The sequence below is a fragment of the Haliotis cracherodii genome, unplaced genomic scaffold, assembly GCF_022045235.1.
Source record: "Haliotis cracherodii isolate W230 unplaced genomic scaffold, xgHalCrac1.p SCAF_6, whole genome shotgun sequence".
Lineage (NCBI taxonomy): Eukaryota > Metazoa > Mollusca > Gastropoda > Lepetellida > Haliotidae > Haliotis > Haliotis cracherodii.
In genome coordinates this window covers 30,529,140-30,555,266 of record NW_027266319.1, presented here as the reverse complement: position 1 = coordinate 30,555,266, position 26,127 = coordinate 30,529,140, and the positions used below count along the sequence as shown (strand labels likewise).

General features: G+C 41.6%; 1 protein-coding gene across 1 annotated transcript; it reads right to left on the bottom strand.

Moving 5' to 3' along the window:
• Nucleotides 1–18,395: 18,395 nt before the first annotated feature.
• LOC139445930 (uncharacterized) lies at nucleotides 18,396–25,308 on the bottom strand. The gene is made up of 5 exons (XM_071227181.1): nucleotides 25,227–25,308; nucleotides 22,415–22,598; nucleotides 22,220–22,304; nucleotides 20,423–21,091; nucleotides 18,396–18,669 (listed from the first exon to the last, which is right to left on the bottom strand). The coding sequence occupies exons 2-5, from the start codon at nucleotides 22,577–22,579 to the stop codon at nucleotides 18,638–18,640; spliced, it is 951 nt and encodes a 316-aa protein (XP_071083282.1). The 5' UTR covers nucleotides 22,580–22,598; nucleotides 25,227–25,308; the 3' UTR covers nucleotides 18,396–18,637.
• Between the last annotated feature and the right edge of the window lie 819 nt (nucleotides 25,309–26,127).

The window sequence follows — 26,127 nt, the reverse complement described above, 5'->3', positions numbered from 1 at the left end:
TATCAGTATCAGAAACTTTTCACACGAGGGCCTGATTACAAAATACAGGGGTAAATATTTCATTCTTATGTTCCTTTATTCTGGACAAATCATAAACACATGATATTCATCTTCTGTGTCACGGTTGCAGTAAAAACATGTAGTATTTTCTGTTTCAGGAGTTTTGGAAAACGACTGATATATGTTACAGCCGATGATGTGTAAAATGTGATACTCAATTTACAAAATACCCAAATATTTCAGTCATCTTGCAAACTTGCTGAAAATCTGTCCATTAATTTGGCAGACTGAGTAAACATTATAAAGAGGTTCGAAAGAGCTTAAAATATTCTGATAGACTATTTAAGCTATGACTAAAAGTAAAATAAATGGACACATTTTCCGGTCATTTTTTAATATGACAGAGTTTTGTAAATTGCTTAGTAAAAATGTAAGTGGTTTGCCACATGGACTGTAACATATATACTCGCCTCCAAAAGAAACGGGAACCATATATGCATATAGAGGAGTATGCACGTTAAGAACACATGTTTCGAATGTGTACCACATAAAGACAAAACTAACAATCAGACAAGGATTACCACAGTGTCTTTATTCGTATTACCATATGCTGCACGTGTTTTCGAAACTTGACACGCTAATCCGGCACAAGACAAATGGTTCATCTCGAGTCATGGATCTATGACGACACATGTGATGCCTTACATGTATAACAGTATAACATAACAGTATGTTCGTTTGTGCATCGAACTAATCTATTATCTCTTGAATCTGTGAGTATATAATGCAGACACGGCGATGCTGCTGCCAGCAGACACTGTGTACCGTATAATGTATTACAGTAAAACGATTCATCTCACTGTGCAAAATAGTGGCTTTGCTAATTGTTGGAACTAGATACTTCATTTTGAAAAAAACACCAAACACACTTTCCCTTAATTGTTTTCAAAACAACTGCTGCTACCTTATGATTTCATATTGACCTGTTTTAGTAATCAAACAATAATCACATTTCAGCTATCCTTTCCGCATCGTCGTCTTAGAAGGGAGATTATATAATATATCCTTCTATATATAATTGGAGTGAGTGAGTGAGGTGGGGGTTACGTCGCTTTGAACAGTATTCGATTATATCACGGCGTGTCAGCTTAATGTGGGTAGAAAGCCCGAAGTGATGCAGGTCTCAGACGTTTGCCACTTCGGTGAATCCCACGAGCACGGCTACATGTAAGATACTAACACATCAAGAAACGTTATCGGGGCCAGAAACCACAATTATAGGTGTCTGACATGTTCGGGACGCAACTCTGCACAGTGAATTGTCGCGCCTTGAAGGACTGGTTCACCCATGTCTCCTGTCATTGAAAGACAAAAGGAACGACGTTTAGGTGTTAATGGTCAAATGAACATTAACAGAAAATAACTACCGAAGAGCAAGGGAGATTATCCCATGACACTTTCAAAAGAGTGGAACAATGTTCCGAGTTTTAACAAATGGATGATTTATAGAAACAATTGAGTTAGTTCAATTGCATTGACTAGGTTAGGGTTACACATTATTCTCCAAGTAGGAGAGACTGGGTGAAATCAATAAGAAATAATCACTTTCAAAGTGATTGGTGAATAATTAATGACCTCATTTAATGGGATTATTCATTGATTTACGAATCAATAACCAGAAATACGATCACTAAACCCATGGCCATGGCCACAGTTTAAAATAATGATATAAAACGCACTCGTCTATTTTAATAAAATATTTGAACCTTGAGCTTTGATTAGATATGAATCACATACATGGTGGCACGTGGTCCTGTGCGCAGCGCGCCGGTCGCAAATCAGAATTTAACGTCGATGTCGTAGGGTAGCTGGATGGGTGACCGCTTTCGGCAGCTTCACTCCCGTCTTTCAAGGTTTTTGGTTCTGCCCCACACTGAAGCACGTGTATCACATGTGGTATCTCCTTCGGCAAGTGACTTTGATCGAATTGTGCCTCTGTTCACCCAGCAGTGAATAAGTATTATAATTCTTATCATTACAAAACCCTTTATCATGCCCATGCATCAAGACATCGACGGAATGTATTAACAAACACTCCCAGATCACTTCGCTCGTCCCTGTCAACAGTTTAAAACCCCGTCGATGATTTATGTGGCCGTGTAATGGGTTTTGTCTTTTCACACAAAACGTTCCCGTTTGGCGCTAGTGTTGACACAGACTTCAGACTTAAGTTTCTTCAAATTTAAACGTGGTAAAATGCTGAACGTCTGAGACATGCTTCACTTTGGGCTTTCCTCCCACATAAATCTGACACGCCGTGATGATATACCTGGAATTCTGTTCAAAGTGGCGTCAAACCTAATTAACTCACGTTATTTTGAAGTTTATGTGCTTATCGGCCTAATAAGAGTGAGTGAGTACGGTTTTACGCCGCTTTTGGCAATATTCCAGCAATTTCACAGAGGGGGGCACCAGAAATAGGCTTCGCACAGTGTACCCATATAGGGAATCGAACCCGGGTCTTCGGCGTGACGAGCGAACGCTTTCACCACCAGGCTACCCTTCCGACCCGGCCTAATACAAAAGGTAGATGAGAAGGTATGGCTTGCATAAGAGGTGACTATTTACACATGGATGGATACTTGTACTTGCATTGGCTTACACTTGACGATTTGTAAGAGACGTGTGTGTGACAGTAAACCTAACCGTCTTGACACTCGGAACTACGGATTGTTTCCCTGGTGAAATTTATGTTTAAAGTCCGGAGCCAAGGCCCAGTATTGCCAACGTTAATTTGACTCTGGAAATATAGTTCGTTATTCCCCGCAGCTCGTGTGGGTCAGTCTGTCGAGAGGGCCGGGGACACGCAGGCCTAGAGCATATCTTAGCTGGAAATGTTGATCCTTTTCCGTGTAGCGAGTTCTGCCTGTCGAGAGGGACGGGTTCAGGCCTACAGCTGTTCACTATGCGGCAAACGTTGACCCATTTTCCTTTTAGCGATGATCTTTTGGACAGCGTGAATAATTGACTGTCAGGCTACACATAAGAATTAGTGAGGTAACTCGTAGAGAAGTAAGGTTCATGGTTAAAACAGGTAGCCGAGTGGTTTAAGCGTTCGCTCGTCACGCCGAAGACCCGGGTTCGATTCCCGACATGGGTACAATGTGTGAAGCCCATTTCTGATGGAATATTGATATTGCTGGAATATTGCTACAAGCGGCGTAAAATCATACTCACTCACTATTACTGAGCACTCTGTCTGTCCGTCTGTTTGTTGTTTATATACTCAGCATTATTCCAGCTATATGACGGGGGTCTGTAAATAATCGAGTCTGTACCAGACAATCCAGTGATAGACATCATGAACATCAATCCACGCAATTGGGATCGATGACATGCATCAACCAAGTCAGCGAGCCTGACGACCCGATCCCGTTAGTCGCCTCTTACGACAAGCATGGGTTGCTGAAGACCTATTCTGCCCTGGGTCTTCACGGGTGAGCACTCATTCCCATGGGGACTGTTGGAGCATCGTAATGTCGCGTCTAAGAACCTGGTTAACGATTCCTTACATTGATACACTGTGTGTATCCCATTCTTGCGAGTGTTTCATCCGCCGTGATGGTCTTTACCACTCTTTAAAACTCGTTCATTTTTATCTATACACTTTGCAGCAACCATTAAAATACTTTGTTATCATTGAAATGACAAACCTAAAAATATGCTGCTTAACACTGGTCCAGCTGGGGCTGACGCGAGCCTGAATGAACACTTAAAGAATCTGAAAGTGGTGTCCATCTATGAGTTGTACCATCGATAACCACAACCTGACATCGACCATTACTACTTCCTCCTTTGTGGTAATATCAAAGGTGAATCGAATACATCCCAATGGTTTTGAGGGTCCTTTTAACCTTTTATAGTCTCAACTCTTACTGTCAGTGTAAGATTAGGTTGTGCAGGAACGTTAGTTTGTTGCAGGCACTACACATAAGACTGTTACAATGTATACCGAAGAACGGAGCATATAGGTCATTGTAACTCTTTAGACGGGTATAATTAAACAAGTTCGAGTATTATCAGGTACCAGGAAGACTCCTTGGTACTATCAACATTGTTCAACACGTGGACACCTGGGGGTGTGGGGCTACGATCTCTCTGCTGAGCCAATTATCAAGAATACCACAGCACAGCTCGTAGCTCGCAATGGCTAGAGTAATGCCCCTGTACGAAGGAGTGGTGGGGAAGCGTAGTGGTTCGGGAACACGCCGAACACCCGGCTTCGATTCCAGTCATGGGTACAATATGTGAAACCCGTTTCTGTGTCCCCCGCCGTGATATTGCTGGAATTTTGCTAAAAGTGGTGTAAAACCATATTCACTCTCTCACTCTTCACCTGGGGAAGGTAACTACATGAGTATACGTCGATGTAACTGATGAAAACTCATAACTGATTCTTAGGAACCGACTGTTTGATATTCAGCTTCCTCTGCAAAACCAGATATTATTTGCATCGACACCGTGAGCCTAAAAAACGTTTTACAAAAAAACATGAGGCTGACAATGTGTTTCCTTCCATCAGTCCATCAAAAAATCCGGGATAGAAGCAACCCATGCTTGCCGTAAAAGGCGACTATGCTTGTCGTAAGAGGTGACTAACGGGCTCGGGTGGTCAGGTTCGCTGACTTGGTTGATGGGGGGTGTACCCATTATTTCTGTATAAATTACCACCAAAGACAATAAATAGATCTTAATTGTCCACCCCCCCCCCCCCCCCCCCTTTTCAAAAAAGCTGTATCCGCCCATGCTATGACACAAGGTGTTCTTGAAAGGAATAAGTATGTCCTGCTCTACCAGTAGAACCAGCCACTGACGAGACATAACGTCCCATCAACAGACATCGTTACACATATCGTTTCATCGATTAATTAGTAATACTATTCATCTGACCTTAAAACATTCTACAGCTGTCCACACCACGGAAAGCTATACAAGCAAAGTTGATAGTATTCTGAATCACCCGTAGCTGCTACTGTGGCCTATTTATCATCGTATCTAACCTTCGACCTTATTTAACCTTTACGCCATCTGCAAAGCCCGAATTTGATCCTTTACTAATTGGTTACTCGTAATCCGTGAGGTTTCCCTTTAGTATACGATCTGTTCCAGACGGAAGCTGTCTTCCGGTTTCGTATTAGTGCTTCCGCCCACGTTTGACTGACTTGCTGTATCATCAAGTCTAACTAGGTCTCGGGTGCTATGACGTGTGGCGCTCGTAGGATGGTATTAGGTTGTTGGAGCGAACCACAATACTAGGACATCGCTAGTGTAGACATTTCTCATAATCTACTCCCACGTGTCCTATCCTTTCGAAGTGACTGCAAGTTTGTCTTTCTAATTACAGATTTTCTTTTGTGTACACTGGACAGGTAATTGATGGGTGAATAATGGTTAGTTTGCTATTGTTTAAATGTGATTTTTTTGGTTTAACACCGCACGCAGCAATATTCCAGCTATATGACGGTGGTCTGTAAATAATCGAGTCTGGACCAGACAATCCAGTGCTTGACATCATGAGAATCATCCGCGCAATCGGGATCGGTGACATGCATCAACCAAGTCAGCGAGCCTGACCACCCGAGCCCGCTAGTCGCCTCTTACGACAAGCATAATCGCCTTTTACGGCAAGCATGGGTTGCTGAAGACCTATTCCTCCCCCGGATTTTCACGGGTCTGATACATATGGTACCGGACCAATTCAGTTGCCTCTCTCGACCAGCAGATAATGCTGGGGACCAATTATTACCAGAATCCCCACAAGGTTAATTTAAAGCTGTAACCACAGACCAGGTTACAATGATTTAGACCTATACATGTATCAGCGCGTTAATCGGCTTATAAGTCCGCATTATCGATGATGATGATGATGATGATGATGATGACACATTGCGATCACAAAATGTCGGGATCATCTCGTTTCCGGTAGCACTAGGCGTGAGTGAAGGTCATTCTCGCTAAACAGCTTGTCTGGGAGGAAATCAAATATCAATAATTATTTCTCTCGGGTAATTTCTAGATGACCAATTTGCTCTGAACTGCATTGGCCATGGGTCATCGAAAGTGGTCACGTGGTACAAAAATGGCCTTCAGCATGTACCTATTAAGGAGCTGATCAAGCTGGAAATGCTAATAAGAGATTGATGCAAAACCAGAAAGTTTATCTGTTTTAGAAAGTCATATATATACAGCAAACGTATCCACAAGTGTGTATCCTTTATCGTCTATCGTGTGTTGGCATTTCAAACGAAACACTTTTACACATCTTGGGAGTTTATCAGCATTGCGCAAGGTTGAGGGGACAATGTCCATTTTCTCATATCTCACAGAGTAACGGTTAGTATTTTCCCAGCAACAAAATGATTTAGGACGCTTTATTTTCAACCTATATTAAAATTCCGTAAGACCTCTTATTTTATGTAAGTAACGTGGAGACTTCGCTCTGTTTTACCTGAATTTGACACCTTTGGTATATACTATGCCCTAAGAATGTAGGGGACAGTGAGACTCACCAAGACACATCTTCTGATCCATATGGTTTGTTTTTGTTTGTTTGTTGTTTAACGCCGCACTCAGCAATATTCCAGCTATATGACGACGGTCTGTAAATAATCGAGTCTGGACCAGACAATCCAGTGATTGACATCATGAGTATCGATCCATGCGATTGGGATCGATGGCATGCATCAACCAAGTCAGCGAGCCTGACCACCCGCTCCCGTTAGTCGCCTCTTACGACAAGCATAGTCGCCTTTGACGGCAAGCATGGGTTGCTGAAGACCTATTCTACCCCGGATCTTCACAGGTCTGATCCATATGGTATTGGCAAATGAAAATGATATGATCATATCTGCTGGGGGGTATGCGATCAGATCGGTGTGATGAGAAGATGCCCCCCTGTGGACGGCTCGCTGACTTGGCTGCATGTCATCGCATCCCAATTGCGTGGATTGATGCTCATGGTGTCAATCACTGGATAGTCTGGCCCAGACTCGATCATTTACAGACTGCCATCATACAGCTGGGATATTGCTAAGTGCGGCTTTAAACAACAAACAAACAAACAAAAACCCAAACGATGCTGCTCGGCGTTAGCGTCCACAAAAACCTCACTGGAACGTCTCCAAACACGATCCCTTCGGTCATGGAAGTCGAGAGTGAACCTCGATTCGTCAGAAAACATGACATTAGTCCAACGGCGATTATCACAGTCCCTCCACCATTGATGCCTCTGATTCAAATGACGTGCAGTAAGTTGTGGGTTGACACGTGGAGGCAGTGCACACAAATGCCATCTGTGCAGACGATGTCGCACCGCCTGGGCATGTACTCTTACACCAGTCGACTGTTGCAATCGGTCCCTTATCTGAGCGCAACTTTTAATTGATTTCTTAATGACATCGTACGGACAAATCTGTCCAGGCTGGAGTTGTTGCCCTTGGGCGCCAAGAGCGGCGTCAGTCATAGACGGTAAGTGTTGGTATCGGGGCCACAATCTCCAGCGTTTGGGCAACAATATTCTGACGTATGCCCACCTGCAACATGCCTATGACACATCAGCGTTCAGCACCTTGCAAACGTCGCATGATCAATGCTGCGTCTTTCACAACAGGGGCGGTTGGGTAGTCTAGTGGTTAAAGTGTTCGCTCGTCACGCGCCGAAGACCCGGGTTCGATTCCCGACATGGGGACAATGTGTGAAGCCCATTTCTGGTGTCCCCCGCCGTGATATTGCTGGAATATTGCTAAAAGCGGCGTAAAACCATACTCACTCACTCACTCACTCACATAGAGTTCCATCATTAGACATTGTGAGCCTTATCTCGCTCTTATCATCAATTATGTTAAATATAATTCCTCGAAAAGCTGTACAAGCGCAGTTACTAGTTTTCAGAATGACCAGTAGCTGCTACTGTGGCCTATTTATCATCGTATCTAACCTTCGACCTTATTTAACCTTTACGCAATCTGCAAAGCCCGAATTTGTCCTTGTCATAGTCCTAATAGTATAAAGTAAAGAATTTGGGTGTCCCTAGATACAAATACCTAAGACCCAACTTAATTTCCAATGCTAGGTTAAATTAATCTAGTCAGCTACTTGTTTTGAAAGTACCAGTTTGCTGAAACAGACTTGTGGAAAATTACATCTATAAGGGTATACCTAAAATTCAGTGACACCGTAATGGAAGTTAATGATAGTTTAGTGACGGCTTTGTACAAGTTCAAGGATTGGATGAACTAGATCGGGTGGTCAGGCTCTCTGGCTAGGTTGATGTTTGTCATCGTATCCCAATTGCGTAGATAGATGCTCATGCACCCGTGAAGATTCCGGGATAGAATAGGTCTTCAGCAACCCATGCTTGCCGTAAAAGGTGACTATGCTTGCGTGGATCGATGCTCATGATGTCAGTCACTGGATTGTCTTGTCCAGACTCGATTATTTATACAGACCGCCGTCATATAGCTGGAATATTGCTGAGTGCGGCGTTAAACAACAAACTTAACCAACCATCCAACCAACCAAAAGATGCTCATGCTGTCATTCACTGGATTGTCTGGCCCAGACTGCCATCATATAGCTTGAATATTGCTGAGTGCGTCGTTAAACAACAAACAAGGAAATAGTTGTTTCCAATTTTAGAAGTTTAAATAAATTATTTGGAAGTTCCCTTTATTACTTTTTAAGCTTGCTAACACATTACAAGCAAACATAAGATAGTTTTTATCATTTGACAGACGTCAAAGTGACTGTAACACCTAAAATTGTATTGTGAGTGAAAAATGTTGCATTCAATACATGAACACGACACGAAGATAAACGCATGTTTGTCAGAGTTCAGTTAAGAAAATGTGTCAGTTGAAATAAGTTGAAAAATATTTTAAATGTATGATACTATATTGTTCAGAACAATGTTCTAGTCATGATAGTTGACATGAAACATTCAACATTTATAATTTGACGTAAGGAATATTCCTGGAGAGGTTATTGGTGAGTAGACTATCAAAGATGAAGATAAGCCTTAAGCTAATATCTTCAAGGCATTGATGACTCACTTTGATATATATTTCAACGTGTTGCTTTCAATACAACTACATGGCAGAGTTTAGTTAAGAGAGTACGTGAGTTGAAATCAGTTAGAAATTATTATTATTAGTAGTAGTAGTAATTCATCTCCAGTAGTAGTGATAGTAGTCCCTCTCCAATGACTCTTAATGGACTCGTGAAGATCCGGGGTAGAATAGGTCTTCACCAACCCATACTTGCCGTAAAAGGCGACTATGCTTGTCGTAAAAGGCGACTAACGGGATCGGGTGGTCAGGCTCGCTGACTTGGTTGATGCATGTCATCGATCCCAATTGCGTGGATCGATGCTCATGATGTCATTCACTGGATTGTCTGGTCGAGACTCGATTATTTTACAGACCGCCATCATATAGCTGGATTATTGCTGAGTGCGGCGTTAAACAACAAACAAACAAACAAACAAACAAACAAAACAAAAAACTTAATGCATGTTCAACAAACCATAGATTAACAACATACAGCCGTCATATTGCTGAATGCGGCGTCAGACAATACAGGAAGGACAGACTTGAGTACCGGGTGAGTCACACTGTCATGTGTACCATTACAACATAGACATGACTCATACCGCTTAACCGTGACAATTGTTGTATTGTGATGTCTTGTCACGTTGTATTTTAACGTGCTGATAGTGTAGTGTCATATTAAAATAAATGTACTGTCCTTTTTTTTCACGTGGACAACGCGGTGAAATGCGGCTTTGATGTAAATGTTGTTTCTTTGGTGTTAAGATAAACATCGTGTATTTTCCAGTAGAAATATGATCCCCAAACGACTTTGCTGCGTTATGAACGAGAAGTGTAGATGTATATGTGGGTGCGTGCGTGCGTGTGTGCGTGTATATGGGTATTAGAGCAGGTGTGTGAGTGCGTACAGTGAGAGAGTGAGTGATCATGAGCATCAGATACATCCATCATTAAGCGACAATGACATGTATGGAAGAAGAGTAAGATCAATATGCTTGATCAAAGGGATACATTCAGGTCCATCCTCGTCTGAGTATACGATATTCGGGCACCAATCACAGACGAACCAGCTTACGTTAATCGGAAAGGAGGCAGTTTGTGTCCACGAAGGTCACACGTTGTATTAGAATACAGATACAGTCGAGTTTTGCAATTAGAGTAGCCTCCCTTCCAAGGTCTATAAAACAAGCTCCTACCAAACCATGACACTCTCGGTAACTTCGCTGCCACCAGTGTGGGCGCGGCCATTACAAGAATCTTGAAATATGCCCTCTAACCCAAAATTAAGTAACGTTTATACTTTTGTTTTTGGGAATGCCATCACAGTAAATTTTGTAAAGGTTTACGACTAACCATATTTCCCAGATGAATTTACCTTTTGTTTGTTTGATCGGATTGGTTCGAGATAGCAGACGAACGGAAAATCAACCAACTTCTCCCTTACATTCTTACTATATCAATTACATGATAGTTATAATGAAACAAGACCCGTGAAGATCTGGGGTAGAATAGGTCTTCACCAACCCATGCTTGCCGTAAAATGCGACTATGCTTGTCGTAAGAGGCGACTAACGGGATCGGGTGGACAGGTTCGCTGACTTGGTTGATGCATGTCATCGATCCCAATTGCGTGGATCGATGCTCATGATGTCAATCACTGGATTGTCTGGTGAATACTCGATTATTTACAAACCGCCGTCATATAGCTGTAATACTGCAGAGTGCGGCGTTAAACAACAAACTTGTTTCTAAACATAACGGTCAACTCGGTTGCGAGTTCAACTCCAAGCATGGTAGGGGGCACCTACACAGTGGGGAGCTTTTACTGGTGGCAGCGATAGTATAGAGACCTCCGCGAACGGGATATCGTTGTGAGGAGCTTGGTCTATAAAACTACGTATTAAAAGGAATCGGAATATGATGAATAATGGAAAGTTTGCGTGAATGCACTGTTTACTCTTAAAACAAACAAATGAGATGTTCTAGACAACTAACACAATATCGTATTTTTACATTTTCGCTTTAAATTGGATTTTTTTAGTTTTTTAGAAAAGTATATATCTGAAATCATGTTCAAATATGTAATGTATCATTGCCTATAATGGAGATACAATTCATCCATTCTGAAAATGCCTTAATGTCTGAATGCGTTATCTAATCTGAAGGAAAATTGCCGAACGTGTGTGCCAAATGGCAGGGATCAACTCATGACAGCCACATATTTAGAACCACCACTTCGTGTAAATACTGAGAGAGATCATACACACATCAACATCAAATGGCTTTCTATTGGGAGACAGTGGACGTTATTACATGCCTTTTCTCCAAACACCATACGCGACTCCACAGACCTGTGAAGATCCGGGGTAGAATAGGTCTTCACCAACCCCTGCTTGCCGTAAAAGGCTACTAAGCTATATCGATGCTCATGATGCTTATCACTTGTTTGTCTGGTCCTGACTCGATTATTTACAGCCGCCATCACATAGCTGGAATAATGCTGAGTGCGGCGTTAAACGACAAACCAAACCGAAAATATATAGAATGACTAGAACTATTAATAATTCAAAGTAGCAAAGAAGCAGCTTCTAAATTGTAGATTTTAATGTGAAATACTGTAAATATGTTTTTGAGACAAACATAGTTCTAGTCAACAGATAAGGATGAGCCGCGGGTGTCAGCCTGCCTGTGCTGTCCCTCTCTCTCTCTCCCCCCCCCCCCCTTAAAAAATAAAAATAAAATAAAAATAAATAAAATAAAATATACTATAAAATCAATATTACTGAATAAGTCGCTACAAGATGACAGCGACATCCTAGGCGATCAGACAGCAGCAGACACAATTTGCGGCAGACATGATAGACGAGGTATTAAAGATCATACTCCCAATACTTTCTTCTCCAGCTAAAATATTAAAACAGAGGACAAAATAATTGGAGATAACTGCAAATTTATTACACCATAGAGAGTAACAGTTGTGATAGACCAAAAATTGTCAATATCATTACGTTGCATTATTTGGAATTGTGTGGGTCAGTCTCTTTTTTGTCTATTTCCTGTTTTTCTAGCTCTCCTGACAGGACTCGTTTCTGTAATTGATACGCTTTTTCAGAAGGACTGTTTTTTGTATTTTCTTTTGAGTTGAGTTCATCATCAAGTCTTGGTGCTACCGCACTGTGCGCTGTTACTTGAGTCTCCGCCTTCAGGATATTGTAATACTTGGGCGGAGGTGGTAATAGCTCCTGCATTATCTTCTGTTGCATAAGTCGTCAGCTTGGGCGGAGGGCGGAGGTGGTAATAGCTCCTGCATTATCTTCTGTTGCATAAGTCGTCAGCTTGGGCGGAGGGCGGAGGTGGTAATAGCTCCTGCATTATCTTCTGTTTCATAAGTTGTCAGCCCAGGATCGCCCACTGATGAGAGTACAGCACAACCCAATTATCAATATATTTTGGTTTCGTGTGTGAGTGAATGAGTTTAATATTCAGCCATTGTATGACTTTAACACGTTTTACAATATTGATAAAAAAAACTGTCGACGAGGGACATTATAATTAGGAGATAAACCTACCGTGTTTTCAATGTAGAGCGGGGTTACCTGTAGATTTAACCCCGCTTAGTTGATTTTGGAACCGAACGCGTTTAAGTTGGAACTCTTTGAGGTGCAACGTTTTGTTGAGTGAGCAGGACACTCCATATGTGAGAAGATGGGTTCACTTTCCCATAGGGGTGGAAGGCTCCTTATAACAGCAACTTAAAACAACAACAGAAGACAAATATACATAACAATGTTTTAATTTATTCAAATTACCATATCTTATGTTTACATTTCAAATACTATCTCATTGAAAAAAATCACTGAGAACTTCAAACAGAATTCGAATACACCCATTCACCCTACAGTCATAATGCACTCGATCAAGCACTACTCCCGGAAGTAGTTATTTATAGTAACATGGCAGTTGGAGAGTTGGTACGGTCCAGACATTCCAGTGTTAAATTGATGTGACATGTTTACCTGATTATTCGAAGTATTGTTCACGATGATACCCTGGAGAATACCCGAGTATTGCCGCTTTTGGCTGGAGGCAGATTCTGTGTTGTAAGACATAACGATTGCTGATTATTGCGACCTGTTAATTTTACAATTTCGCGCGCCCGACAGGACAGCTGTGGCTCTGGCGCAGTGATTCGCATACACCGTGCTCAAGCTGGATTGTGTGGAAATTACTGTCATCATCTGAGAGATTGTGTTTTTACTTTGTACCGTTACCTTGGTTACTTGCGAATGGTCCAAGTTTAGCCAGAGATTAAAAGTTAACAAATATATTGTAGTTAAGATAAAGGTAGATATAAATATACTTTTAATGACGTGGTCTTACATACCTCCCTTTACGGTAATAATCATAAACTACCAATTTTATAAATTACATAACTTTGATTCACTTCAGAATCTGTGAACTTGTTCTATATCTTTTTAAAAAGTTAATGATTAAACGTGAACTACCTTTGTTAAAAATATCCTGTTTTTACACTTAATTATTGATCTCTTGTAATGGAAAAATCAATACAGTCAAGCAAGACATGCATGTCTGATTCTTTCCGCACTCGGCAATATTCAAGCTTTATGAGGGCGGTCTGTAAATAATCTAGCCTGGACCAGACAATCCAGTGACTGACATCATGAGCATCGATCCACGCAATTGGGATACGATGACATAGATCAACCAAGAGCCTGACCACCCGATGATCCCGTTAGTCGCCTGTTACGACAAGCATTGTCGCCATTGTACCCCGGATCTTCACGGGTCGTGTTGAAATTAGAGCACTCTAACATCAACAGGGTATCCATCTAATGGCAAATGTAGGAGCCCGAATTGATTTTGACTGCGTCTGTTTGTTCACTGAATATTCGTTTCGTCTTTATTGTGAGTAACTGAATTACACTTTTCATTAAAATAAAGAAACATTTTACTACCGCTTCACAATTAATTGCATTACTGACCTTGACCCACTACGCTGGAGCGGAAGCGTGCTTATGAATGAACTTCGACAGAAGTTGAAATTGTGATATATAAACGTGAACAAATCAGGTATGTCATAAGTTTTTGCAGTAACAATCAGCTGGCTTCCGGCTAGATGTTGACCTTGCATCTGATCCCGTCTAATAATGGACCCGTGAAGATTCCGGGGTACAATAGGTCTTCAGCAACCCATACTTGCCGTAAAAGTCGACTATGCTTGTCGTAAAAGTCGACTAACGGGATAGGGTGGTCAGGCTCGCTGACTTGGTTGATACATGTCATCAATTCCAATTGCGTGGATCGATGCTCATGATATCAATCACTGGATTGTCTGGTCCAGACTCGATTATTTACACACCGCCGTCATATAGCTTGAATATTGCTGAGCACGGCGTTAAAAAACAAACAAACAAACAAGGTAACCAGAATTCATGAAACTTCAACTATTACTGCGTCCAAATGCTCAAATCTACTTGACTACTGAGGGGTGATTACAAAGGCGTCAAGTTTTATTTTCATATTGAAATTACGAAGGCTGTTTCATTTTGGACCTGAGTATCTCAGGTATCACATATTTCCAGTATGGTTGGAATCTGAGTAGTAAAGGAAATCAAATGCATGTATATGATTAGTATAAGTAAGGGTGCTCATGTTACAAGCTATTAAGGATTAAAAACGGAACTATGTAGTTCTGGGTTAAGGCCTATGGATTGTCATAAAAAAAATTCTCCCAATTATTTTCAGTTGACTGTCTGATCAAGGCCCCATTATATAAAGGTCGCCGTCGTATGGCAGGAGTGCTGCTACAGGCAACAAGCGCTGACTTTTTTATGAGGGTGTGTGAGTTGCGTGTGGAACCGGCGGAGCAGGCTATGCTTACTCTTTTCGCGTAGACGTGGTGTCGTCACCGATTTTCAGTGATCCATATATATCATTTTCACCGACAATTTGTCTTTTACGCCAAATGGTATCTTTTTCGGCAGATATTCGAGACTGGTTATTCTCTGGTGTTGACGTTATATATTTTGAAATGTTTTTTGAGAGTATGGCTAAAGTCATATACGTGTGAATGCATGGATTCTTTGTTGTCAGGCAAATATTAAGTGGCATACAATTGTTATATTTCGTACAAAGAAAGACATTCAACATGGATGGAAGTGGGTGTGAACAAGTCCAGTAATCCCCTTGTATCACAGTAACAGACGCCACTTTGCATGTGGTCTCTCTCAGACGAAAATCATTTAATGTATACACACGTAGAAATATAGTGATCACTTGCTCATCAAACAGAGACGTCCGCTCCAATCACTCCTCCAGACCACCTTAATTGACACCACTAATATCTAACATTGTCGGTTCAGCCTGTATTTAGGGTCCCTTTCCATGTTTTAACTAAGCCATAAAGTCGTAGTAGTCGTTGACGTGGTTGTTCATGAATATGCACCGGCACCATTTCCATAACCATAATACATAGAAAACGTCCACGCCAGAGTGTAACCAGTCTCGATTATCCGACGATTATCCGACGAAACAGATACCATTGAGCGTAATTTATAATTATAATTTATAATGATTTATAATTGGATCTGTGAAAATCATATATTGTTTAGTTGGTCGAATCACTTGCACCTGCGACAGACCCGACCAGCCCCTTGACCCGAGGACAATGATATGTTCACCGTATTCATTTGTGTACATTTGGATATGAGTGCTACAATGTCCAAAGGTATGTGTGAACATCCGTGCTACAATAGGTCTTCAGCAACTCCTGCATGTGGTAGGAGCAGACTTACGGGATTTGGGGGGGGAGGGGGGAATCAGGTTCGCTTACGATGCATGCGTCTGTCATCGTTTCACACTTGCGCGTAGATCGATGCTCATGATGTCAATTACTCGATTGTCTGGTCCAGACTCGATTATTTAAAGACCGCCGTCATATAGCTGGAATATTGGAGTGCGGAGTTAAACAACAAAGAAACAAAAAACAAACTTCATCACCATTTCCCGAAGATGTTGGCAAACCAAGTACTTCCAGTACGAAGCCAAGGTCAGCTAGCAACTGAGATGTTTCAGGGATCTCTAACAAAAACAGACATTGAGAACAAATCTGTTGTAGCTTTCCCAGGTTGTTTATGGGTCTTGTTTTTGCGCTATTTGCACTCTGTCAGACATCATTTGTCTCCCACGATTAATGGCTACTTGGAAACTAGATCTTCTGGTGCTTAGTTGGTCATATTCATCATCAATCCTGTCTACAAAAGATGAACTGGAAAATGATTGAAAAGCAGTATTAAGTTCTGTATCCTACTAAAGAGGAATCTTATCAACCATCAAATGAATCTAAATACTTTATCTTCGGGATCCCACCGTCCACCTTACCGTAGTGAATACTTAATCCAGAGTTGCTTAGTGAAAGGTAAACTACCAAAAGTAGAACTTTTGATGCGTTGCCTCCATACGGCGGCAAACTCTTTGGTCATCAGATTAATATTACAATAAAATAATTCCCCTCAAATAGTTAACATGTTGTCAACTCCCTCTGAGAAGGTCGAAAGGCTAAAATGGCTGGATGAGATAGAAATGAGAATTTATCTTGTGATGAATTAGGAAAGAAAATGGCAAAGGAAAAAATATCTTTAAGAATATTACATTACTAGTATTAATTCAGATTTAAATTGAAATTGAAATTACAATGAGCAAAAATAGTTGTTCATAGTGTTATATCAACACAGACACATTGAAAAGAAGAAAAAACAAATCTTTCAAATGCAACATTCGTTCATTTGTTCAAATTTTATGATTCACTATTGTTTCTGCCTCGTATGCGGTTACCTTCCGTACTGACTTACAAACAGACCGCGGCGGCATGTCCACCGTGGAATTAAACATCAATAACTAGATAAAAGCTCTGCAGAAGTAAATATGATAATACATAATTTAATATCGTTTTTATCTTAATTTGATTCATATTTATTTCTGCTACAGCATCAGGTTGTGAGCCATAAAATTATACTTTATGGTAATCACGTTGGTTGTTGGTTGGTTTGTTGTTTTACGCCACACTCAGTAGTATTCCATGTATTTGACGGCGGTCTGTAAATAATCAAGTCTGGACCAGACAATCCAGTGATTTACATCATGAGCATCGATCTACGCAATTGGGATCGATGACATGCATCAACCAAGTCAGCGAGCCTGACCACCCGATCCTGTTAGTCGCCTTTTACGACAAGCATAGTCGCCTTTGACGGCAAGCATGGGTTGCTGAAGGCCTATTCTACCCCGGATCTTCACGGGTCTTTGGTATTCAGGAGCGGTTGGGTAGCTTAGTGCTCAAAGAACTTAGGGTCGATTCTCCACATGGGTACAATGTGTGAGGCCCATATTTTTGGTCGTCTCTGCGATATTGATGAGCCTGCACAATCACAATATGGCAGCACGAATCCACTTGTCCTATTGTCGAAAACAAGCCCAAGAGGCCTCATGACCTTCGCACACACAAAACGTGCTCAGACAGGAGAGGCGCCGCTTCTTGATGATACCTGCGGTCTGTAAATGATCAGGATCAGACAAACCAGTGATTAATAGCATGATCAACGTAGGGTTATGACCGTAGGGGTATGGCGACATGTCACTCAGCCTGATCGCCGATCCATTATTCGCCTCTTACGACCCGCATAGGTTGCTGGAGACCAATTCTAGACGGAATCCTCCTAGGGTGTTGGTCAGTGAAACGACTTCAGTACCAGTGGTAATATGGTTTATAATATTTGACCCATGCTTGCCATGAAAGGCCACTGTGCTTGTCGTAAGAGGCGACTAACGGGATCGGGTGGTCAGACTCGCTGACTTGGTTGATGCATGTCATGGTATCCCAATTGCGTGGATCGATGCTCATGATGTCAATCACTGGATTGTCTGGTCCAGACTCGATTACAGACCACCGCCATATGGCTGTAATACTGCTGAGTGCGGCGTTAAACAACAAACCGACTTTAAACTTTGAGGGGGTACGGGTGGCCATGTCGTCTAAGGCGCCGCAATTCGAGTTGGGCATACCAGATACATATGACTGTCGGTTCGAATCGCCCTTCGCCCTGATCATGTTTCTAGGTTTGTCACCTTATGATTTATGCAATAAGATCTGAAACTTCGGGCTTTCCTCCCACATTAAGCTGGCACGCCCTGGTATAACTAAAATACTGTTCAAAAAGGCTTTAAACCCAACTCACTCACACACTATAGCACATTAGACAAACAAAAATGAACTTCACTGTCTTTTATTGACATCAAAGCTACACGCACTACGGTCATGAGAAATAGTGTTCAGGCAAACATGCATATGAATAAGCAGAAAGTGTACAATGAACATGTATGTTCTATATCTGAGAAAAAGGTTAATGTTCTGGTACCAGGTTCATTACTGCGTTTCCAACCGTGGAACCCTTGTGGATAATGCGTTTGCTCTTCACTTCGGGATCAACACTCCGCACCCCCTCAGTCCTTGGTCAGCAATATGGAACCAGTAGATGTTCCAGAACTAAAAGTGAAATAAAAAACTTCATTTGGATTATGTCAAAGTTCGGGAATGTTAGACAAACATTTTTTACTAATGTGTATCAATTATAAGACGTGCCTTGTTTGTTTCTTTTCAATAAGCAAATGATCGCGTGATAGATAATTAAGAGCTAACCACTGCCCGTATAATCAATATTACGATTCTATACTTAAATTTTCCTTGGGTTCATTGAAATTCCTGTATTCTGTTATAAGGTTAAAAATGCATCTCAAAAACATTAGAAAATGGTAACAAATAAAACCGTTATAGCTGCAATGAGGAGTTGCATTAGATATAGTTTGTGACAGAACTTTTAGTTGGAAAGGAATCAATAGATAAAAGACATTTCACATTTATCACAAGGTATTCTGGACATTTCATAATTATCATTGGATTGGTTCCTGGTTATCGTCCATTAGTTACTGAAACAAATAGAGAGTTTCAAGTTATATTTCATTTGGGGCTTCCGGATGCGAGTCACAAAATCAATTGAGAGATGAGCAATCTGGCACGTAGGCGTCTGTATTTTTCCGATTACGACACAAATGAGTTCATGGTCAGATCTAACTTTTAACGAATCAAAATGAAGTATTGTGACATGTGACAAAGACAGGCCAGGCCCGAACCCTATAAAATGACACCTTCAACATTAGGATAGGAGAGCGCGGTTTGCAATCGATCGAGTCGAATCCCGATGGTTCTAAGTTTCCCCCTGTTAGTGACGAGTCTGGCCGGTCTGATACTGTTCTGTATAGATGGGCTGAGAGTAAGTAAAACTCTGTGAGTATAAAGCTGGTGTTGCGTTCCTTTATCATGCGAGTATGAATGCTGATAGAGACAACTTGGAGTAAGTGTCGTTAGACCAATCACTCCTTGACGGAGCCGAGCCGCTGCGGACAAGGCGAGGGGCAAAGTCATGGCGTAATTGACCATGATGACCAGGAACGGCAATACATTTAGTAACTGTAGTAGTAAATTAAGCCACGCTCACCGAAGCAGACTACTGAATGTCGGGGAATCCAATAGCACAGTCGAGGAAATTCACACTCTGCTCACGTGTATCGTCATGCACAGGATATTTAGCAAAATTCATGCATAATCATTGTCCATAAAACCCTTTGGGACCGAAGGCCGAGAAAGAATGAAACAGCAAAAGTGCAGGCTCGCTCGACGTTTTTTTTCTCGCTCGCCTCGGTTCCACAACTGTCATGTCTTCGGATTTCATTAAATATTCTAACTAGCATTATTCCAACTGTGTCTTCCCGTTCTCAGGAAACAAATTTCGAATCTGGCGGCAACTGACAATGTCATTTGAAAAAGCCGCCTTCTCCCGGACATATTTCTTCCGGTTCGTTACAGTCTGACTGCTGCTGACAGTATGTATTCTTACACCTGGAATGTTTATCAATCTCGTCATTTTTGACTGCTTTGATTTAAACAACAGTTACTGTTTTTGCTTAAACTATTGTATGTTTTCGATGCCGAATTTAATCATAAGCATTGACTGTGTACTTATTTCGGTTCATTGAGGTATGAATCGAGAAAATGTGCAAACTTTTGTAAGAATCCGCATACAGTTTGCACATCTGTTTTTCGATTCATACCTCAATGAACCGAAAAAAATACACAGTCAGTCCTTAAGTAAAATAAGTATCTGGTGAACCATTACTTTGTGGTAGTAAGCACAAGGAAGGGAAAGGCTGAACTAGAAACCTTGTAACCTGATACTACTGACCATATTTAACCCCTAGGCTTAGGCCATTGACTCTGGACCAACTCTTGGTGATGCCGTAAGCTCCGCACCCACCGAAGTGTAGCTCCCCGTCGAAGAAGTAGTCGTCTGGAAGCAAACCTTGAGCGGAATGTATCATCCGGGCACCTGACGTCCACTCTGACGTCACCTGATGGGTCTCCCATCCACGCTTTTGAGGCTGGTAGTTACTCGGGTTAGCATAGAACGTGAATTGAGAGTTTGGATCTCCGTTACAGTTGTGGAACGACTTGTCCATGCCATTAGCTTGATACCCATTGATGAAACCCGTGGAAATCAGGACTTGAGGAAGAAAACCAACAAATAGATAAGGTTGAAGATTCAAATTCATGGGTGCTTTGTAGACGGTGTGTTCATTGGCCGTGATAGCAAGGGGTAAGAAGGAGTATCTGGACAGTTGGGCGAGTTTAGATACGGTCTGAGTCTCATTACTCCACTTTGCGACAACGTCGACTTCGGACTTTGTATTGTAGTGGTGACTTAGCTCTTCTGTTGTCAAACCGTCTGCAGCAGATTTGGAGAAGTAGGTGGTGATGACGCCATTGCTGAAGCGGCAATACACTCTCCGGTAGTTGAACAACGTATACTCTCCGCTCTGGCTGGAAGGGTTGTGCAGGTAGATGTCGCGACAGGCTGGAAATATAGTAATGACTGTAAATAAGTACTACATGTATTCTAGGAATATTAGCTTCCGCGGTGATGCGGCCGTCAGCTGTTTCAATCAGAGGGGTTTATGGTGAATTAATATGCACTGATTGACCAATCAGCATCGAGTAATTTCCAAATTCATGGTAGAATTGTTAAAATAACTGATGAATGAAATACTTTCAGTGAGCACGCTAAAAACACGTTGTTTAATAGAGATAAGAGAAGGTTAGACTCAGTTAATTCCATGCAATTTGATTTACATCCCTTACATGACATTTTCTTCTGTTAGTTCAGCGTGTTCAAATTGTACGTCAAATTAGCAGATAATGATTACCATTATTACACCTAGACATTAATTACAATGTCTAGACCAAAGGAATAAGCACAAGACCATGTAGCACAGTCTACCTTAAGTGTGAGTAGGTTATGTTTGACGCCGCTTAAAACAGTATTCCAGTTTTATAAACTTAATGTTTGAGGAAAGCCCGAAGTGATGCATGTCTCAGACGCTTGCCGCTTTGATGAAACCGGTACAGCGACTGGACCACTCGTTCCACCCTCCCTTTAGTAGACACATGAGACGTCAATTAGACAGTAGAAAACGCGCATGTCCAGTCTAACATACATAATCTTATACCAAATCCTAATTGGGGTGGTCGGGTAGACTAGTGGTTAAAACGTTCGCTCGTCACGCCGAAGATCCAGGTTCGATTCCCGACATGGGTACAATGTGTGAAGCCCATTTCTGGTGTCCCCCGCTGGAATATTGCTAAAAGCGGCGTAAAATCAAACTCACTCACTCACTTACTGTCGACAAACATACAAATACACAAGCAAATCTGCCGAGAAATGACTCCACAGCAACCTGCTGAATGAGGCTGACTGTCCATTCACAGATATAGTTAAATTTTGTTTATTTTTGTTTGTTGAACGCCGCACCCAGCAATAGTCCAGCTATATGACGGGGGTCCGTAAAAAATTCGAGTCTAGACCAGACAATCCAGTGATTGACATCATGAGCATCGATCCACGCAATTGGGATACGATGACAGTTATCAACCAAGTAACATTAAATTCGTGAATGAAGGTTTGCGAAGAGGATATATGACATACTGCGGACTTGACAACGTCTTCTTCCTCCTACGTGACCTGCTTCAGCGTACAAAATGTCGAAGAGTCTATTGCCACAAACATTACCCTGCACAGAAAAAAGCACTGACATATCACAAAAATGATTAAGGAGCATATAAAAAATAATTGATTGTTTCATGAGTTCATGGCAATATAGAAGCTTGGTATAATAATTACCTGTGGTGACTGGTATGCGCACGTCTGGTCCGGTTGTCCACACCCTGAACAAACCACAACACCCTGTTGTTGACAGCCAAATGCGATGGGACAAGGGTTCTGGCACTTCGTCTGCATACAGCACAGTACAAGAACTATGCAGGTGACAGCTAGTCTGGTGTACATCGTGGGGACAGTTGATCATCTGCAGAATAGCAACTAAAGCATTAAACTTTTTGGCATATCCAATTAAGATTTGTGTTCGTTATTGTTTAGCGCCACACCCAGCAATATTGTCCAGTTTTAACACACACACACACACACACACACACACACACACATATATATATATATATATATATATATATATATATATATATTAGTTTATTCACAAAAAGTGTTGGGCCGTAGGCCTATTACACAGAACTATTTACAGAGAGAGGGAGAAAAAAGAACTACCACTATTTTACATATATATCCATATCCATACACATTCATACACATGCAAATATTCAAATAAATATTTAGACTGTATTCAATGAACGAAGTCGAAAAGCTTTGTACACGTAGACTGCTAGATTTCGTATGATTTTAAAGTTAGTGGATGAAATAAGAGCATTAAATTTATTTTTAGAAGGGGTTGTAAAATATTTAGGAGGAATGTATTGAGCTCTTAAATCACTATAAGCATTGCATACAAGCATAAAATGATATTCGTCCTCAATAAAATTCTGGGTACAAATCAAACACAGTCTCTGTTCTCTAATTTCCTTAAAATATCGACCAGTCTCAATTCGCAGCCGATAGGAGGAGCATCCCAACTGAGCAACTTCAGCTTTATGAAGGCGACATGTAAATAATCAACTTGTGATTAATATTACGAGTTACGTCCTACGCCGATTATACATACATCGAACTACGACCCGGAGGCTGAACCACTGGTCCATATGGTCTCCTCTTACGACAATAATAGGTTGATGGGGATCTGGGTGGAAGTCAGTGGCCCGCTACTTCTGGGGTGAGTGAGTGAGTATGGTTTTACGCCTCTTTTAGCAACAGTCAAGCAATATCAGGGCGGGAGACACCAGACATTGGCTTCACACATTGTGCCCATGTGGGGAATCGAACCCAGGCCTTTGGCGTGACGAGCGAACGCTTTAACCACTAGGCTACCCCATCGCCCCACTGCTTCTATTTGTTGGAAAAGTACTCTTCAAGCCTTCTATAATGCTACCAGTTATCAACAGCTTGGTCTGCTTCAGTATATATTTATATATACATGTTTATGTGTTCATGCTCGCGTGGGGGCTGTCGGGTAGCCTAGTGGTTAAAGCGTTCGCTCGTCACGCCGAAGACCCGGGTTCGATTCCCGACATGGGTACAATGTGTGAAGCCCATTTGTGGTGTCCCCCGCCGTGATATTGCCGGAATATTGCTAAAAGCGGCATAAAACCATACTCACTCACTCATGCTCACTCACTTATCTCACCGCGGGGTTTTTCGTTGCAAGAGAGGATACTGATAAACAATGACCACACAAACTAGTGGTTGATATTGTGAAAAACATCCCCTCCATCGGGGAGCAAAGTCACCGAGCCAACCGATCAACCGATCGCCTCTTACGACAAGTACAGGGTTTCTGGGAACCTCTTCTGATCCAGAATTTACATTGGCTCAAGAAGAGAGAAATAATGAATAAAGCTGAGGTCACAACCAATTGGTTGAATCTGTTTAGCTTATATTATACAGGGATCACCGGTACACCCCGCTTTTGTCTCTCTGTACAATGCTCCTGCTCGTGGCAAACGCCAAAGACCTGGACCAAAATCAGATGCTCACAAATCACACGGACACACTGTCAATAACGTCCTTGCTGATCAGTTTCTTTATGCACATGAATTTCTTCTTGGATTGGCAAAGTCAAAACAAGATATTTTGGCCAAGAAGTTTAACTTAGGCTTCAGGTATAACGGCGATCTGATATCGTTCAATACCATCCATTTCCCTTTCATTTGATTTATCACCTAGAAATATAGCAGACCAGTGAAGGAGACACTTATATGACTGGGGTGAGTGATAATGGTTTTACGCTGCTTTTAGCAATATTCCAGCAATATCACGGCGGGGGACACCACAAATGGGCTTCACACATTGTACCCATGTCGGGAATCGAACCCGAGTCCTCGGCGTGACGAGCGAACGCTTTAACCACTAGGCTACCCGACCGCCTTGAATATGACTTGGTATAGATTCATGAAGAATAAGATGGAACGCATATAGTGGTATTATACGTACAAAGAGCCTTTTCGACATAGCTTCTGGCAAGGTCTGTTAGCTGAACCCAAATTAATCCCTCAACACGATAAGCACAATGCATGGATTCTTTTTATAATATCTTATTATTAAGTATGAATAATAATTCCATCAACATATACACGTTTGCGTCATTATGTATGTACAAAATGTTAGATACCAATGAAGATCCGGGTTACATTGGTCTTCGGAAGCCCGTGTCTTTTTCAAGAGCCAACAAAGGGATAGGTTGTTAGGCTCGCTGACTTGGTCGATACATGGCACCTTAACCCAATTGCGTAGACTGATGCTCATGATCTCCGTCACTGGATTTTCTGGTCCAGATTATTTTCCGACCGCCGTAATTTAGGTGGCATATTGCCGAGTGCGGCATTAAACAACAAACAATTAAAGAAACAACAAAGTGTCAGAATGTATAATGTATTTCCTCTCACTCGCTTTGGAAATGATTTCGTTACTTCAAAGAACACTCGTGTATGGAAACATCGCCTACCATTAGATAAAGCTAAACAATACTCACCGACCTGTCCTTGTGCCCGATGATGTGGCGCTCCTGCTTGTGGTCCCAGTGCACACGTCACTACACGGATGTGTCATGATCTATTTCCGTTGAGGATGTTATGTTGCAACGCCCAATGTCCGAATCCACTTTGTTTCTCAAGAGTGTTGTTGTGTCTGAATTGTGTATTTAGTATGTGAACATGTGGTTGCAATGGGTGCGATGGAAAAAGGACCATGTTGATTTATTTTGGTTAGTTGTTTAACGCAGCACTCAGCAATATTGCAGTCTGTACATAATCGAGTCCGGACCAGACAATCCAGTGATAGATATCATGAGCATCGATCCACAAAATTGGGATCGATGACATGCATCAACCAAGTCAGCGAGATAAAATCGTTTTAGATAATCAGTAGTATTTTCTAAAACTGTAAACTAAAACAGCAATGAGATAGAATGTGAAAAACACAATAGATATTTATCAAGGTATTTAGAGCGACAAAACAGTTTCTGTAATCATAAGAAATCCTAGATTCCTGACTATATCATAAACGTGTTTAAGAATCGCCATCAAATAACGAGAGTATCGTGCCCCACCGGTGGCACCAGTCACAAGGAGTCTACTGTATTTGTACAAATAGGTACAGTACATATGTGTAGATAGAATATTTGATGGCATCACAGAGCAGTTTGTTAATTCTGCAGAAGGTTGAGTCATGGTTGCCGTACCCCCTGCCAGTAAGACTCAGTTGGGGACATACGGAAAAGGCGTCTCAACAACGGAGGGTGAACTCGCCTGCTGTGTGAGGGGACGCAACTGATTGAGGGGATGCAAGTGATTGAGGGCATGCAGACAAAACATCTAAAATACCCGTGTGTGGTAATATTCCTGTGTCCTTGAGAGTGTTACGTAGTTTCTGCC